This window comes from Corvus hawaiiensis, chromosome Z (genome assembly GCF_020740725.1).
Source record: "Corvus hawaiiensis isolate bCorHaw1 chromosome Z, bCorHaw1.pri.cur, whole genome shotgun sequence".
Taxonomy (NCBI): domain Eukaryota; kingdom Metazoa; phylum Chordata; class Aves; order Passeriformes; family Corvidae; genus Corvus; species Corvus hawaiiensis.
In genome coordinates this window covers 22142124-22157361 of record NC_063255.1, presented here as the reverse complement: position 1 = coordinate 22157361, position 15238 = coordinate 22142124, and the positions used below count along the sequence as shown (strand labels likewise).

The following is a 15238-nucleotide window of genomic DNA, read 5'->3' as shown; positions in this document are numbered from 1 at the left end:
TTGGCTTCACTCCTCTCTCAAGGCTCAGTGGCCTTGAAGAATTAAAATTACTTGGTAGCAGATTGCCTTTTACTGCTGTTTTTGTCTGTGCTCCTTGACTCAGGTTTTACCGATGGGACTAGGTCTGCTCAGGGAGCTACATCAGCTCTTGGACTCCAACAAGTGCTTTAAAATGGTGTAAATCCGTGTGTGGAGCTTTGCAGATTGCTAAACCCTGAGTCCTGGTCTGCCTTTGCTAGACTGGGTGTGAATATGTGATATGTGACCAGAGTTGTGAGTGAACGGGAGGGATCCCCTCCCTGGCAATGTTGACAACATTCCTCCTAATGGTGCCCAGGGAGATACTGGCTATCTTGCCAAGGACACTTTGCTGGACTGTGGTCACATTGGTGACCACCAGGACCCTCCAGGCCTCTTCTGTCATGCTGCTTTCCAGCTGGATATCCACCAGCATGTATGGATGGAACTGTTCCTCCCCAGGTGTAGGACTCTGCACTTCTTCTGAAACTTCAAGGGGTTCTTGTCAGCCCATATTTTCCAGCCTACTGAGGACCCTCTGGATGCCAACACAGCCTTCTAGTATACCCAACACTACTCCCAGATTTGTGCCTTCCCCAAATTTGCTGAGGGTGCACCCTGCTCCGACATCCTGGTTATTAATTAGGAAGTTAAACTTATTACACCTGGGTTACCCCAATAATTACTGGTCTCTACTTGTAATTTGTGCCAGTGATTATAACCCTTTGAGCCCAATCATTCAGCCAATTTTCAGTCCAACTTGCTGCCCACTTATCTAGCCCATACTTCATTAACTTGTCTGTGAGGATGTTATGGAAGAGAATGTCAAAATGAGGTGATGCTCCAAATCGGCTACAGTGAGGTAAGGGACCTTTGCAGCTCATCTGGGATGAATATGATCAAACCTAATGTTTCACTTCCAGAATTATTGCCAGTCTGTGGCTCCTCTGGAGGTGTGTGGAGAGCTGGCAGTGGTAATAGAAGTATGGCAGGAGTGGGAGAGATCCACACAGTGCATTGAGAGTGAGTGGTGCTCAGCCCAGGTCCTGGCTGAGGACGCAGCTCCTCTGGCCAACTATGGACTGACCTGTCCCACAGCCAGAGTACCTGGAGGAGCAAGGCTGCCCCCATCAGCGTCCGTGGCCACATTGCTTTTTATCTCGTTCCTACGAGCGAGTGAAGAGTAGAAAAATCTGTTTCAACACAGAGCACCACAGGGTCTGTCACAATCTTGGACTTGTTTGCTGAGGGAAATAGTTTTGGGTGCATACAGGGTGGCTCAACAGCCGAGTTGATATGGGCAGCTTCTATCCCTGCATTTTGGCCCGTAAAATTCTCTAGAGAAAGCTGCTGTTTGGCATTCCTCTGAGTGGCAGTGGGACGGGGTTGGGTGAGTGGCTGGAGCAGAGCACTGGCTTCTCCGGTGTCCGTCTCCCTCTCGTGGTGTGACTCCAGCACAGCCACATGTGCAGCTTTGGAAATCGCAGCGGATCTCCCGTTTCAGAGGGCTCACAAGCAGCAGTTCCCTGGCCCGGGCACAGCCCAAACTCCTTGTGCTTTGAGCCTACCTGCTCTTGGTGATGTATGCTCCCAAAATTGTCCTAATGCACTCACATCAGTGCCCTCTTCTGCCTGCTTTCTCTGGAGACCCACTGTCTTCTCTGTCCACCTTGACAAGCTCTCATGACTCACCTTCTCAGCCCGTGCAGCTCCAAGAGTGCATAAGTGATATCTGGAAACCAGCTTATTGATTAAGAGCAACAGTCTCTGTATCCTGGGAGAGGGTGAAGAGTGGGCTGTAGTTGTCTTACAGCTAGAGTAGTGTGGAAAAAAGCTCTGCTCTGTGATGGCAAGTAGGTGCCAGCTTCAGGCAGAGGTGCAGACTCTCTTCCTGCAGGCTGATGCTCTGAGTGCTGGGGTAGAAAACAACTCCTCTATTTCAGCTGCAAGTTTTTCAAGGTATTTGTTCAAAATGTTGCTGCTAGTAGGAGTGGGGAATTGTTTGGAAAGGAAGTAGTTAGCCAAGGCCAACACATGCAAAGGACTGGAGGTTCAGCAGCTTGGGGATGAGGACCTGACTCCTGGAACCATCCCATTCACCAAGGTAGAAGTGCCCATGGTGTCCAGCTCAGGAAATGTGTCTGAGGCTCCAGGAAAGCCAGGCAGCCATGTGTGTCATGAAACCCAGTGAAATACAGGTCAAAGAAAAGCCTAGTGCGTTGCTCTGGCAGGTTCCACTTGTTTGGTTTTGTGTCCCCTTCCCTTTTTCCAGCCAGGTGGATCATTTTTCCCACCAGCCATGGACATTTCTCTGGGCTGGCCTGGATGCCTGTGGAGATGAGATTGAGTCGCAAGCCCTGGGACTCAGGAGCTGAGAGAGAGAAAAGCTCTCTGGTTCCTGCACGAGTCTGAAGCCCAGGGCTGTTTGTTTTTCTGGTCATCTCTAGCGTGGCAGACTGAATCAGCCCTATTAGAATCACAGCATTACAGAATTGTTGTTCAGAGAAGACCTTTGAGATGATTGAGTCCAGCCATTATATTGAAACAATCTGAAATACTGGAGGGGTTTGGAAGCCCGAGGTTGACTGTATTGCTGTATTTCAGTAAAGATGGGAAAATGAAACTCAAATAATTCTAAGTTTCAACTTCAAACCCCTAACCTGTTCTCCTGGCTCCAAGGAAAAGCCCAAATTCAAAGAGGCTCCTTTTCCAAACCTACCTCAAGGCAGCAGGATCCCGTTAGAAATGCCAAAGCTGGTCAGACTTGCCTCTTTTTTATGACACAAGGCAAGGTGTTTTTCTGCTTCTTCATTCACTTTTTCAGTTTCAGAATCAATTCACTTAACTTCCCTGCATCTACTCTCAGCTTAATAAACTTCCCCACCCTTTCTTCTTCCCTTGCCCTGATGGTAGGGCTGTGAGTCTCACCCAGGGCACGGCTGCTTCCAAGGAAATAATCCATTCTCACAAACCTGTATGTTGTAGGAGATGAATGTGTTAGGCCTTAACATAGAGCAGAATATTATAATTGTTCCAACAAGAAACTTCCAGCCTATAAATCCCAGCGATTACTACTTTCTTGCCAAGTATTTCTTAATAGAAGTGGAAGATGCTTTACATAGCATGGGTTGCTGATCAACAAGAGAAAGAGGACTGGGAGCATCAAGAAATGAAGCACCAGACGGTAGAAACAACTGGAAATTAATAGTCAGTGCAATGGATAGAGGGAGAGTTACCCTGGCTGTGGGTGGTTATGGAATTTTGCAAGCAGTACTGTGGAGCAACATTTTCATGCACAAGCACAAACAGGTATAAATCCCTTTGCAGTAGAGATGCACATTTGGGGGTAGGCAAAAGAAAAAAAAAAGTCATATCTGTCGAATAGCTCAGTTTCTGCCAAGGGAAAATGCCCTAAACATGATTTAATTTGCACAAGTGAATTAACTTTGCTTGGCTGCAGTAAGAAACCATCGCTGGCTGACAGTTTGTTGTCACCTCTGACTTTTTTGTTTTCTCCAAAGATGGGAAGTCTCTACCTGATTTCTGGCTGAGTAGTTCTGCAGAGCAGAGATTTTTGGATGATAGAGCAACAGAGCTGTCAGCACTTGGATGAAATGAAGGAAGTGGGGAAAAGCAATGTCAGGTACAGGATGGGGTGTGCAGGGAGAGAAAGACTCCAGACCATCCTAAGCTGCACAGGTCAAGGAGGCCTCTGTCCCTCTGCTTTTGCCTTTTGCAATTCAGTGTACGGCACAGTTTAATTTGCAGGTGCTGGGATGTGCTGAACAGCCCCAACACCTGTGCATTTTGGGTGGTGGTGCAGTTGGATTTTTTTGGAAGGGCTTCTGCACTCACTTGGTGCTTCAACCCTGATGTGCTGTGTGAAGATGCACATTTTGGGAGCAGGGATTTGGGTCTGCGTCAACTCTCTATGCAAAACGCTGCCCCTGGAGATGGATGTGAGGATGCAGTTCCATGAGACCTTAGGCTATTAAATGCCTTGAGGTAACTGAGTGCACTAAACAGCTGCTGAGTGAGATGTCAGATACCTAAACTCACTGCCAGGTAAAATGCAGTGGAAGAAACCTTTGCTTCCCACAGAGCCATCCCAGGTCTTTTTATCCCACCACTGGGATGTGTGAATTCCAGCTGTGGCAACAGCTGTAGGAGCTTGTAAAAGACCCCCTGAGAACTGTAAAATCAACTGCAGTCAAGGGCTTGTTTCCTGTTTGAACTCCTTCCTTCTCCCAAATTAAAACTGGTGTGGAGGAAGAGGGAGTGAGGGAGCAGCATTCAGCAAACAGGTCTCCCTCTCAGAGTGGTGGTATTTCTGTGACTCTGGAAAATGTGATCTACAAAGAACCGAAATCATTCTGCAGTGCTGGGCAATATGTCTGTCATTGCAGACTGGAGATGTCTGGCATGGACAGACAGAGCACAGACCAACTCCCCAGCAGCTGGATATTTTAAGGAATTTTCTTATTTGGACAAGTTTGAGAGTTTTGGGTTTTTCAGCTTGTAGAGAGGCCCTGTGTTGCTGGAGTGCCCCTCTGGAACATAGAGCCCTTCCTGGTATTTTCTGGTGCCTGCTGGGCTGCTGGCTGGCTCCCTGTGCCAGCAGCCTAGGGGCTAGGATGGGACGCACACTCTCCCTGTGTCTGATGATTGCAGGCTCCTACCTGCACTGAATACTAGCAGGTATGGGAAGAAGAGATATTGTGTTGCAGAAAAAAAGACTATTTTTATTTTAAGCTTACAGCAGAGTTGAACAGGGAGTAGGGCCCAGGCTCTGCTGCAAAGCAGCACTGGTTTCTTGAGAGTAGATAAGAGCAAGGAAATCTGTTCATCAGGCTTTAACCCACCATGCTTTGCCTGGCCTGTGCAATGCTGCAGCCACTTCTCCCCATTACTGTTTGGAAGCACAGCACTGGGTTTTCCAGGTCTGCAGCTTTGGGCGTCCTCCCTGCTGTCACCACCTCCTGTTGTGGTCTCCACCTGTGCTGCTCTTCCCGTCTGCTCTTCATCCCTGTGGTATGTGAGGAGGTGGTTGTGTCTCAAAAAAGATCAGATGATGGAAACCGATTTTAGACTGGATATCAGGAAAAACATCATTGTGGAAAGGGCTGTCAAACACTGACAGGCTGCCTGAGGCAGTGATGGAGCCCCTGTCCTTGGGGGGATTTAAAATCCGTGTGGATGTGGCCCATGGGAGCCTGGGTTAGTGTCAGGTTCAGCAGTGCTTGGGGAATGGTTGGCCTTGAGGATCTTAGAGGGCTCTTCCAGTCTAAAGGATTCTGTGATTCTATGAATCAGGAGGGAAACTTCATGCTCCAGCAGCTAGGATGCTCCAGTGCAGGTCCTCTGCTACAAACAATGTCCATGGGAAAAGCAAATCCCTTCCCTCCATGTTCCCTCCTGCAACTTTGCTAATTGTTCATGAAGAGTCACTAAGTGGTAAGTCATCCTGGAACCACCAATACCCAAGCCAGCACATCCAAAGGACTTGCCCCAGCTTTTCCTGTATGAGTTCTGTGACTGATCTTGTCAACAGAAGCACTGAAGTCTACAGAAGAGCGAAGATGCATTTTTTTTTATTTTATGGGGTATGAAGCAAACACAAGAATAAGAAAAATTATATTTGGAGCAATAAGGTAAGCATTTTTCTTGGAACCACATAGTGCATATACTATTTTTTAGACTGAGCACCAGTTATAACAGAATTGTCTTTGTTCACTGGCGAGCTCTCTTACGGTTCCTTCACTTTGCTTAATCTGTTCTGCCTTTTAATTTTTGAAGGCAAATTTTTAGGAGGTTGGTTCTTTCATGTGCTATGGCTAGGCCAGGTGTTGGTTTGTACAGGAACATTTATTTAACATTATTTAAGGTGGAGGTGAGCTGGGTTGAGTGGCGGCTCTAACTACAGAAGAGGCTTTTTTTTTTCCTCCTTTAATGGCCATATTTGTTTTATGTTAGATCTCTGGGAGCTGTCTCAAAATTATTAGTCCCACTGAAAACTATACATTTTATCTCTCTTAATGAAAATTTTTATAGAACTCTATAGGTATCAGGCTGCTGGGCTACCACTGATAGCTTCAGTTAGTGCTTTTATTGTCTGCTGCTCCCTTGCAGGAGACACTTGATTTGTCTTGCCTGTTTTCAAGAATTATTAGTACTGGCTATAGTTACTCAAATTCTTTGATTAGCTAGAGACTTAAAAAAGCTATTTATACTCTATTTTTTATGGAAGGCTTCAACTCTAGAAATTGCTTTACTAATTGATTTCAGGATGGATTTTCTTGTGGCTGAGGAATTAATGCTTGCAGTGGCACTTACATGACAAATCCTTTCCAATAGCCATATTGTGCCTGGGCTTCACTCTTGTTTTTAGGAAAACAAATGTGTTGGGCATAACTAACTGCAGTTGGGGTTTTTCTTCACATATATGACTCTAGCATTATTTTGCAGTAGTTTTTGCAGTAACTTTCTATTGCTGCTATTCAAATATTTCTCTAACGCTGGACTGTGCATGAGCTAAATTAAACTGTGCATGAATAGGCTCTTCTAGTTTCTATGTGCTTCATATTTCATTGACTGCTGTAGAAGGTCTTCAGGCAGTTGTGTGTTACCTCTTGTGTTGTTCTGCCTTTCTTTGGCTCTCTACAGCAGCAGCAACAGGGGGATGTCCCTGATCTTGCAGTTTGTAGTGACCATGAGAGACTGTTTCACTTGCTAGCGTTGGTTTGCTAAAGTCATGGCTCAAAGAGTGTCTTGGCAGACAGAGGAGGAAGTAGGACCTAAATTTTTCCAGAGTTCCTGGAATGGCCTCACCTGTTTAACAGAAACCAATCTGAACATAAACAACACCATGTTTTTTGTCTCCCAGGATGAATTCAATCTTGGATGCTGCTCCTAGGGGACATCTAGAGGGGCAGGCAGATGCTGCTGCTGCTGGATTTTTGGTGATAAAGGCACAAATAATTCCATGAGCAGCACACAGGCTCACCTTTTAAAAAAGTGGGGTTTGGAGCTGGGATCCCACCTGCTCAAAAATGCTCACATGCATCTGCAAAACAGCCCTACATCACGAGGCAGAGAGGACAGTGTCTGAGTGTTTGTGGTTGCACAGTCCCTTTGGATTTTAAATCTTCACATCCTTTGGGTCTGTGATTTCAAACTGACTACATACAACAACTTTAGATTGAGGAAGCCTTTCTGTCAGGCTTCCTTCACAGAGGTTTTGGAAAAGGTTCCTGAGAAAATCCTCCTTGGAGCAGTTGGAACTTCCCTGTTGTAAGGGCTTGGAGGAGGCATAAAGTGGCAGTGGAAACCTTTCACTTGTTAATTTCTCATGGTTGAATGGAAAGTATCTGCCCCTCTAGGAAAGGGAGAGAAAAAACTGCCACCAGCAGTAAACATTTATCCCATTCTTTACATGAAGTTTTCCTGTTTCCCACTGGATGTGTGTAGGGATTCAGACTTGCTATCCTGCAATCAGCAGGAGAGAGAAACCTTCTATTTGTAAGACAGAAAATTATTCAAGGAGAAGAAGAATGTTTGATCGCTGCTAGCTAGTCACTCTTCTAGTCTGATTAAAGCATATGTATTCATTGCCTTGGCACTTAATGAGGAGCCAGGAGATGGCACTGAAAATGCTACAGGATGTGCTCTGTAAGAGTATTTACCTGTGCGTGTTGTAGCTGTAAAGTGGTATTAAAAGGGTTAGATACTGATGGCACACAAGAAAGGAAGAGAACAGTCTGTTTATTTCACTTTCAAATATACATTTTCTTAATTTGAAGTGCAGCTCTTGACTTAGTTCTTACATTATTTATTATTATTAGGCACCAATGCCTTCTCAGCATATTTATTTTGTTAAATTACACCTCTGAAATTAAATGCCTTTCATCAGCTTTAATGTTCTTCTGCCTATTCTTATAATTATCATTGATAAGAGGTGACTTTCAAGTTAACAGCCAGTGGATTGATAAGGCAGCTGTTATTATGTTACCTGAGTGCTTTTTGGAAAGCTTAGCTCAAGGGCAAACCATGATTTCTCCAGTGTGGAATGCTGAATCCCCAGCCTGCAGATGGCTGGCAAAAGTGGTCTTTGTGGCTGTGCTGTGCCTGGGTGACGTTTGACAAGCTGCCCCCAAATTGCACAGCTGTGTGTACCTGAAATCAGTGAGCGTGGCGGCTCTTGGGGGTGCACAGGGGGGTGCCCCCAGTGCTTATTTTTGAGCTGTCAGAAGGTTTCTGCTCCTTTCGCTTCTGCTCTTCCCTCCTGCTCTCCGAGGCCCTTCTCTTCATCTTCAGGTAGTAGATCCGGTTGGCTTCTGGGTGGGTGACTTTGCAGAGGGGCATTCTGTAGATGGCCGGGTTTTCTGAGCTGATCAGCAGGAAGAGGAGTGCGGAGAGGCAGAAAGGCCAGGTGCAGACTGGCAGCCCGAGCTGGGAGGGGACAGAACAAACACAGGGGTGCACTTTGGTACCGCTTTTTGGTCTCTCTGCTTACATCTGCCTGCAGCTAAATTCTTGCGTTTGGGACGCTGGGAGGGTCTGTGTTTTCCCTGAAGGCACAGTGGCTACCACATGTCAGTTCAGCTGCCCACACAGAGGTCTGTAGCTCACCTGGGGTGTGTTGGGGCTGCACAAAGCATCTGACACTGCAGACCTCAGCCCTGTAAGAGGTGCAGCTTCAATTTTGGTGCTGAATGGAACCTGGCACCAATGCTGAAGCAACTGAATCAGGCTTCAGAGCTCTGGTGACTGCAATGAAAGCCAAGACACCCAGCTCACACGCAGACACTTGAATTCTCTAATAAAAGAGCCAAATTCTACCCTCTCTGCTCTGTGAAATGTCATGTATTGAGGGTATTATTCATGAATATTCACTCTGCCCAATGATTATATGTCACTGCCATCACATCCAACCCTCAGCCCTCTCTGTTCCCCCACCTCTTGATCTGAATTGAGGTCTGCCAAAAGCAAGATCGCAGGGATAAAAAGTGGATGTCCTTCCTGATGCCTCCCAAAAGCAGGTGTGCTTAAAGCAGCCCATATGCAGGGACCTACACGGTACTGAGAGGGTGCCAGATGAAAACATTTAGTGCATGGAGCTGCTAGTTCTAATCCTTTTTTTCTTTTAAGTTAGTAAATCAATTTAATTATAATATGGTTTTGTTTTAATCTCTCAGATCTTAAAGAAGAAACAAAGCCTGGCATTTCTGTCTTCACTCCTTTCTTGATTTGTCCAAATATAATAACTTTGTACTTAAGAGAACAGTCTCCCCCTCATTTTAGTTCTCATACCCAGTTCAAACTTCAGTAATATCTGTGGGCAGGGTTGGAGAAAGACTTTGAAAGAAGAAAATGAAAATTTAGATCATTTGGAATTGCTGAAAGATAATTTTCAACTAAGTATTTAATCTCAAACCATATGCTGTTGCTGTAACTCACATATACATGCACAACCCTGTTGCGGATAATATGCTCCAAAGGTCTTTGAAATCTTATTATCAGATATATAAAGTCTTGAGGGACACAATTGAGAGTTTGCACAGCTGGCTGCAGCATTCTCATTTCAGTGTTGTCAAAGATGACATGAAGAATTTTGAGGCATTTCCTTAACATTATATCGGAATGAATCAAAATGCAGTTAAAACAAATAAACAAAAGAAACCAAGTAAAACACAAAACCCCATACTTACCACAGAGAGGGCATTAGCAAGAGCTGCTCCGGAGTAGGCACAAAATAAAGCTGAGAAGAGAAGACCAAAGAGAGCTCAGGATGAGAAAAATGTTGCTCAATTCTCCAAAGAAAATATAAAAAATAGCCACATTGTCCAAATGCACAGCAAAATATCCTCCCAGCTACCTGGCGTGAGGGTCACTGCTAGAATTCAACAATTAGTTGAAATGTCCCAAGAGAAAATGGCCTCAAGATGCACCAGGGGAGGTTTATGTTGAATATTAGGGAAAAATTTATTCACACAAAGGGTTGTCCAGGCCTGGCTGGACCTGCCCAGGGCAGTGGTGAAGTTCCCATCTTTGGAGGGCTTAGCAGCTGTGTGGACGTGGCACCTGGGGACATAGGTTAGTGGTGGCCTTGGCAGGGCTGGAGGCATGGTTGGACTTGATGATTTTAGAGGTATTTTCCAACCCAAATGATTCTGTGGCTACATTTCACTCTCTCTGCTCTGTAGAGATGGGTGAGGAATGAAGAACATGGTTTTGTCAAGAGCAAGTGATGGTGGCATTTCTCTAATCTTTAATTTCTATTTCTATTATTTGGCATGACCTGACCCACATGCAGTGGGAATTGCAGAAATTCTTCAGTAGAACTGGACTTTCAGAAATTCTCTGTCCTATGGCTTCACACCACAGCCAGTTAGCAGGGGGACTCCTTGCCCCTGGATGCCAGGGATGGCTGAACAGGAGGCGAGGTCAGGTACCCAAAGACTAAGTCAGAGAAGGAAAAGCTACTGAGAAATCCAGAAACTGTCCTCAGGACACTGAGATAAAGATAACTGGAGCCTGGGTAAATCTTCACAGGAATGTCTTAAATGGCAAATTTCTTGTCTTAAACTCTTCCCATAGTGCCTGGTTTGGGCTCCTGTTGGAGGTGGGGTTGTCAGGTGGGTGGATTTTAAACTGGCCTGATGCAACAGCTCCCTTCTTATGACCCACTTCCTCCAGTGATACATATAATTATGAAAAGGCTGCTTCCGTGAAACTGTTGAGTTGCTAATTTGTTAAACATGCTCATGGATTAGCTTGTGTTCATCTCACAATCAGTGCTTCCACCCTTTCTAGATGTTTCCATGCTATCAGGCTCTAACACTCTTCTCTCTGTACTCGCACAGTCAAGCCCAACGCTGATGCCACCAGAGAAACAACTCTTGCACAGTACCTGCTCTTGGGATAGACAGAGCGATGGTTGACTCCAAACCTGCACTCCTCATAAGCTGCCTGGCTGCACAAATTTTTGCCTTCCCTTTATGTAAGGGATACTCACCACAGGCAAGTGACAGCAAATGGGTCTGCCAGGTCAGGGCGTAGAACATGCCCCCGACGGCGATGCAGGCCAGGGCGCAGTTGTAGTTGTGTAAGCCAAGGTAGATGCCGTCAAACGGGGATGCAATGCTCAGGGCTGCGAGACAAAGGGCAAGGCTGTGAGGTCAGGCGTGAGAGGTACCTGCAGGAGGAGTCTGTCATCTCTTCCTCATAACATCAATGGGTTTATCTGTGCTCACACATGCACATGAGCACAGGAGGTTGAAGGAGGCTCATTATTTTGGAGCTCTGATAATGTCCCTGCAGTGGAATTTGGCCCAGTCTCAAAGGTTTCATTCAGACAAAACTTTCTGTGTATTCACCGAGTGTGATGTATCCACACACACAGGTGGAGGATCCACCCAGAATCCAGGCAGGACCTGGGTGTCCTCCTTGCAGAAAGCTGTGCTCACACACTTGTTTAAACCTCATACATACCCTGATTTTGAATATCAGAGGCACAACTTCATGCCTTTGTGGGAACAAGCAGAGTTTTCCATCTCTTCCTAGTGACCTTTGTGAGGTATGGTCTAGTTACTGGAGGTGGTCACTTCATCTGTGCAGTGGAAATTCTCCACGGGGATGGGAGCTGAGGGTCTGCTTCAAATCTGACCTCTCAGAAACTTCTGCAGGATTTCTTATGGGATTCAGGAGTAACAGTGAAAAGGAGAGTTCAACATGTAGTGCACCGGCCACCTTCCTGACAGTTGTAAGATTAATGCATTTCCTGCTATATTGTCCTCATCTGTTCTCTGTTTTATCACCATGCTTGTCCCCAGAAACTTCCCCCTGACCTTTCCCTTCTAGACTGAATGTCACACCTCTACAAGACCTGCCATATGCTCTTAGTCATACAAATTGTGGACAGTCTTGTTTAAAAACACAAAAACAAGACAGCTCACATCTTGTAAAGAGTGCTTCAGAGCACAGAGCACTTGTTGGATCACTGCCTTTTCCAAGGAATCAGACTACACTTATTCCATCATCTGTTCTTATTAAAATCAGCCACTTAAGTGGCATTAATGTTTTCTAACCTCTAGGGTCTGCTTCAAGTCTCTTAATATTGTTTCTCTCTGGTTAGTGGAGAGACAGGATATTTTTAGTGGCCTTCATTTAGGTATTTTGAGAAATCCACAGCAGGATTGAGCAAACTGCATCCCAGAAAAGTCTTTCTTTTCCTTGGCTGATTAGTTCTGAGGCAGACCTTTGCTTGTGGTGGTAATTTAAACAATTGTGGTGGCAAGAGATCACTTCTGAAACTCTTTCTCTATGTTTTCTTGTGATCTCTATGGGATTCATCACACCCAGTGGCTGAAGGGTTAAGCAAGGTGGAACAAGCCACTTTCCTGAGAGACAAATCTAATAACAAATGCAAAGTTTAAAGAAAACCTGCTTCTGTTCTTGCCTTCACTGTGCTGCGTGACCTTTAGAAAGAGCTTTCAAATTTAGAGAGTTTGAAAAATGACAGTCTTGTCCCAGCTACTGCCAAGACTGTAAAGTCTGAGCAGAATCTGGCTTGGCTCAAGATACCTTAGCTGCAAAAAAGATTTGGTCAGTATTTCTTACCTGCAAACATCCCCACAGCTGATCCAATTGCAGCATGTAAACAAATCAGTGGGGAGGAGATGAGCAGAGCCACAAGGAAAATGCCTCCAGTCCAGGGGTTTCCACAACCATACACTTGACCAACACCAACTGGGATGGATTGTAAGAGCTGCAGCAGGTGGCAGAAAAGGGCTTGTTATTGTCTGTCTGTGCCCTGAGGGACACAGCAGTTTTTTGTCCAGGCTATTGGCTGAAAAGGGAAGGAAGGAACCCTGGCTCTGAGTTGGACTCTGGGTAAAGTCATAGAGTTATAGAATGGTTTAGGTTAGAAGGGACCTTAGAGATCATCTCATTCCACCCCCTGCCATGGGCAGGGACACCTTCCACTAGACCAGGTGCCTCCAAGCTCCCTCCAACCTGGGCTTGGACACTTCCAGGGATCCAGGGGCAGCCACAGCTTTTCTGGGAAACCTGTGCCAGGGCCTCACCACCCCCAGAGGGAAGAGTTTTTTCCTAATATCTAATCTAAACTTACTCTCTTTGAAATTGAAGCCAATTCTCCTTGGAGGGAATGGCTTCAAATGTCCCTCCAGGCTCTTGTAAATAGTCTCCCTCCATCTTTCCTATACAATCTCTCCTGGTATTGGAAGGCCTTAGTTAGGTCACTCCAAAGCCTTCTCTTTTTCCAGGCAGAATAAACCCAATTCCCTCAGCCTTTTCTTATACAAGATATGCTCCATCCCTCTGCTCATCTTGGTACCTCCTCTGGACTGGCTGCAGCAGCTCCAGGTCCTTGTGCTGTTGTTCCCCAGGGCTGGGGCAGCTCTGCAGGTGGGGTCTCACCTGAGCGGGGCAGAGGGGCAGAATCCCCCCTCCCCTGCTGCCCACGCTGGGGATCAGCCCAGGGCACGGGGGTTCAGGGGCAGGGCAGGTCCAGCTCTCCCCCACAGAACCCCCAGGTCCTTCTCCTGGGGCTGCTCCCTCTGCTTATCCCAGCCTGGATTGATCCTGGGTGTTACCCTGACCCAGGTGCAGCTCCAGCACTTGGCCTTGTTAAACCTCAGAGGTTCCCATGGGCCACTTCCCCAGCCTGTCCAGGTCCCTCTGGATGTCACCTCATCCTCCAGGTGTCAGCTGCACCTCTCAGCCAGGTGTCATCTGCAAATTTGCTGAGGGTGCCCTTGATGCCTTTGTGTCATTAATGAAGATATTCAATAACACTGGTGCCCATATGGAGCCCTGAGGGGCACCACCTGTCCCTGATGTCCACTGGGACTCTGAGCCACTGACCACAACCCTCTGGATCAGTTACCCTTGTTCTCCTTTGGGAAGGTGACCCTCCAGAGAGCTAGACCTAGACATGAGGGGACTGGGTATAAATGAGTTTCTGGCACTTTGAAATCCTGATGTTTCCTCTGAATTTTCATATTGCCACTGACTGTGCTGCTGATGCTTCTTCAACCATATCTGGATAGCAGGAGGGCATATCCAGATGTGTTCTGGATGTATACTCAAGACTCGTTTTGGGACAACCCAAGTTTGATTGGAATGAGAGGCTAAGGTTTTCTGTTCCCTAAGGCTCCACCAACTTTTCTGCTGGATCAACAAGGGATTCTGTGGCACTGCTCTCTTTGCACAGAACCAAGCCATGTATTTCTGTGAGTTGCTCCTGACTCCTTCTGACCCACAGGAAAGTGTCATCCAGAGGTGAAAGCCTTCCTGCTCACTTTTTCAGTGAAATACCATAAACTTGTAGGTGTGAAGCTTACCAGTGGCACGTTGATGGCAGACCAGGTGATATTGGGCACTGCAGCTACAGGCTTGATGAGGGTTGTGGGGAAGAAGGGGTTGTAGTGTCCTGTGGCTGCCAGGTACAGGGTCACCACAATGTTGAAGGGCAGAGTGAGAACAGGAAGGTCCCATTTGCTGAAGATGGATCCCAGAGCACTGGACAGGACTGGGCTGAGAACAGGAGAAGAAATACAATTGTAATTTGTTCATCTCAATTTATAGTGGTGAAACATGGTCACAAAATGGTAATTTTGGCAATTAAAAGCCAATACTGTTCCTTTTAGCAACTCTAGGTGGTGAATCCCTTAATATGCGTCAAACAAAGCGTTATAGAAAGCTGTTCATCTTTCTGAAAAAAATACTCTCACATCCATGCATGCATCCAATACAATGTTTGAGCATGGACAGAGACAGGCAATCTGACTTCCTATTCAGCTGAAAATTTGAACAAGAAACAGAAAAGGAGATTTTGGGAATGTCACGTGAAGAACTCTGGAGAACTTTAGATGGTCTAAAAAAGCTGCTGTCTTGAGGAGGCAAGAGGGAGTTGGAAATTACCCAATTTGCCTTTTTTGTTTGTTTGTTTGTTTGTTTTGTTTTTTTTCTTTAACAGTTTGAAAGGTATCAGGGGATGGCTCTGGAAGAGAAATAGAGCAGAAGAGGTGATCAAAGGGGATGGAAAATCTTCCATTAAGAAGGGTGGAAATATTTACTATGTTAGACACTAATTTTGGGGACTATGAGGCCCAACAGAGTATAAGATGGAGCCACCACTGTAGCAGAGCTGGGAAAGGTGTTGGTACCAAACATCACTCAGACCTTGACTGATGTC

The 15238-nt window shown here is 46.0% G+C and overlaps 1 protein-coding gene across 1 annotated transcript in view; it reads right to left on the bottom strand.

Moving 5' to 3' along the window:
• Positions 1-7826: 7826 nt before the first annotated feature.
• Positions 7827-15238, bottom strand: part of LOC125320465 (urea transporter 2-like) — a 40631-nt gene continuing 33219 nt past the window's right edge. Inside the window, exons 5-9 of the mRNA XM_048292835.1 lie at positions 14385-14577; positions 12637-12784; positions 11033-11167; positions 9726-9775; positions 7827-8466 (exon numbers count right to left, since the gene is read on the bottom strand). Of these exons, the coding sequence (XP_048148792.1) occupies positions 8197-8466; positions 9726-9775; positions 11033-11167; positions 12637-12784; positions 14385-14577 (796 nt within the window). The 3' untranslated portion in view covers positions 7827-8196. The remainder of the gene's footprint in view (positions 8467-9725; positions 9776-11032; positions 11168-12636; positions 12785-14384; positions 14578-15238) is intronic.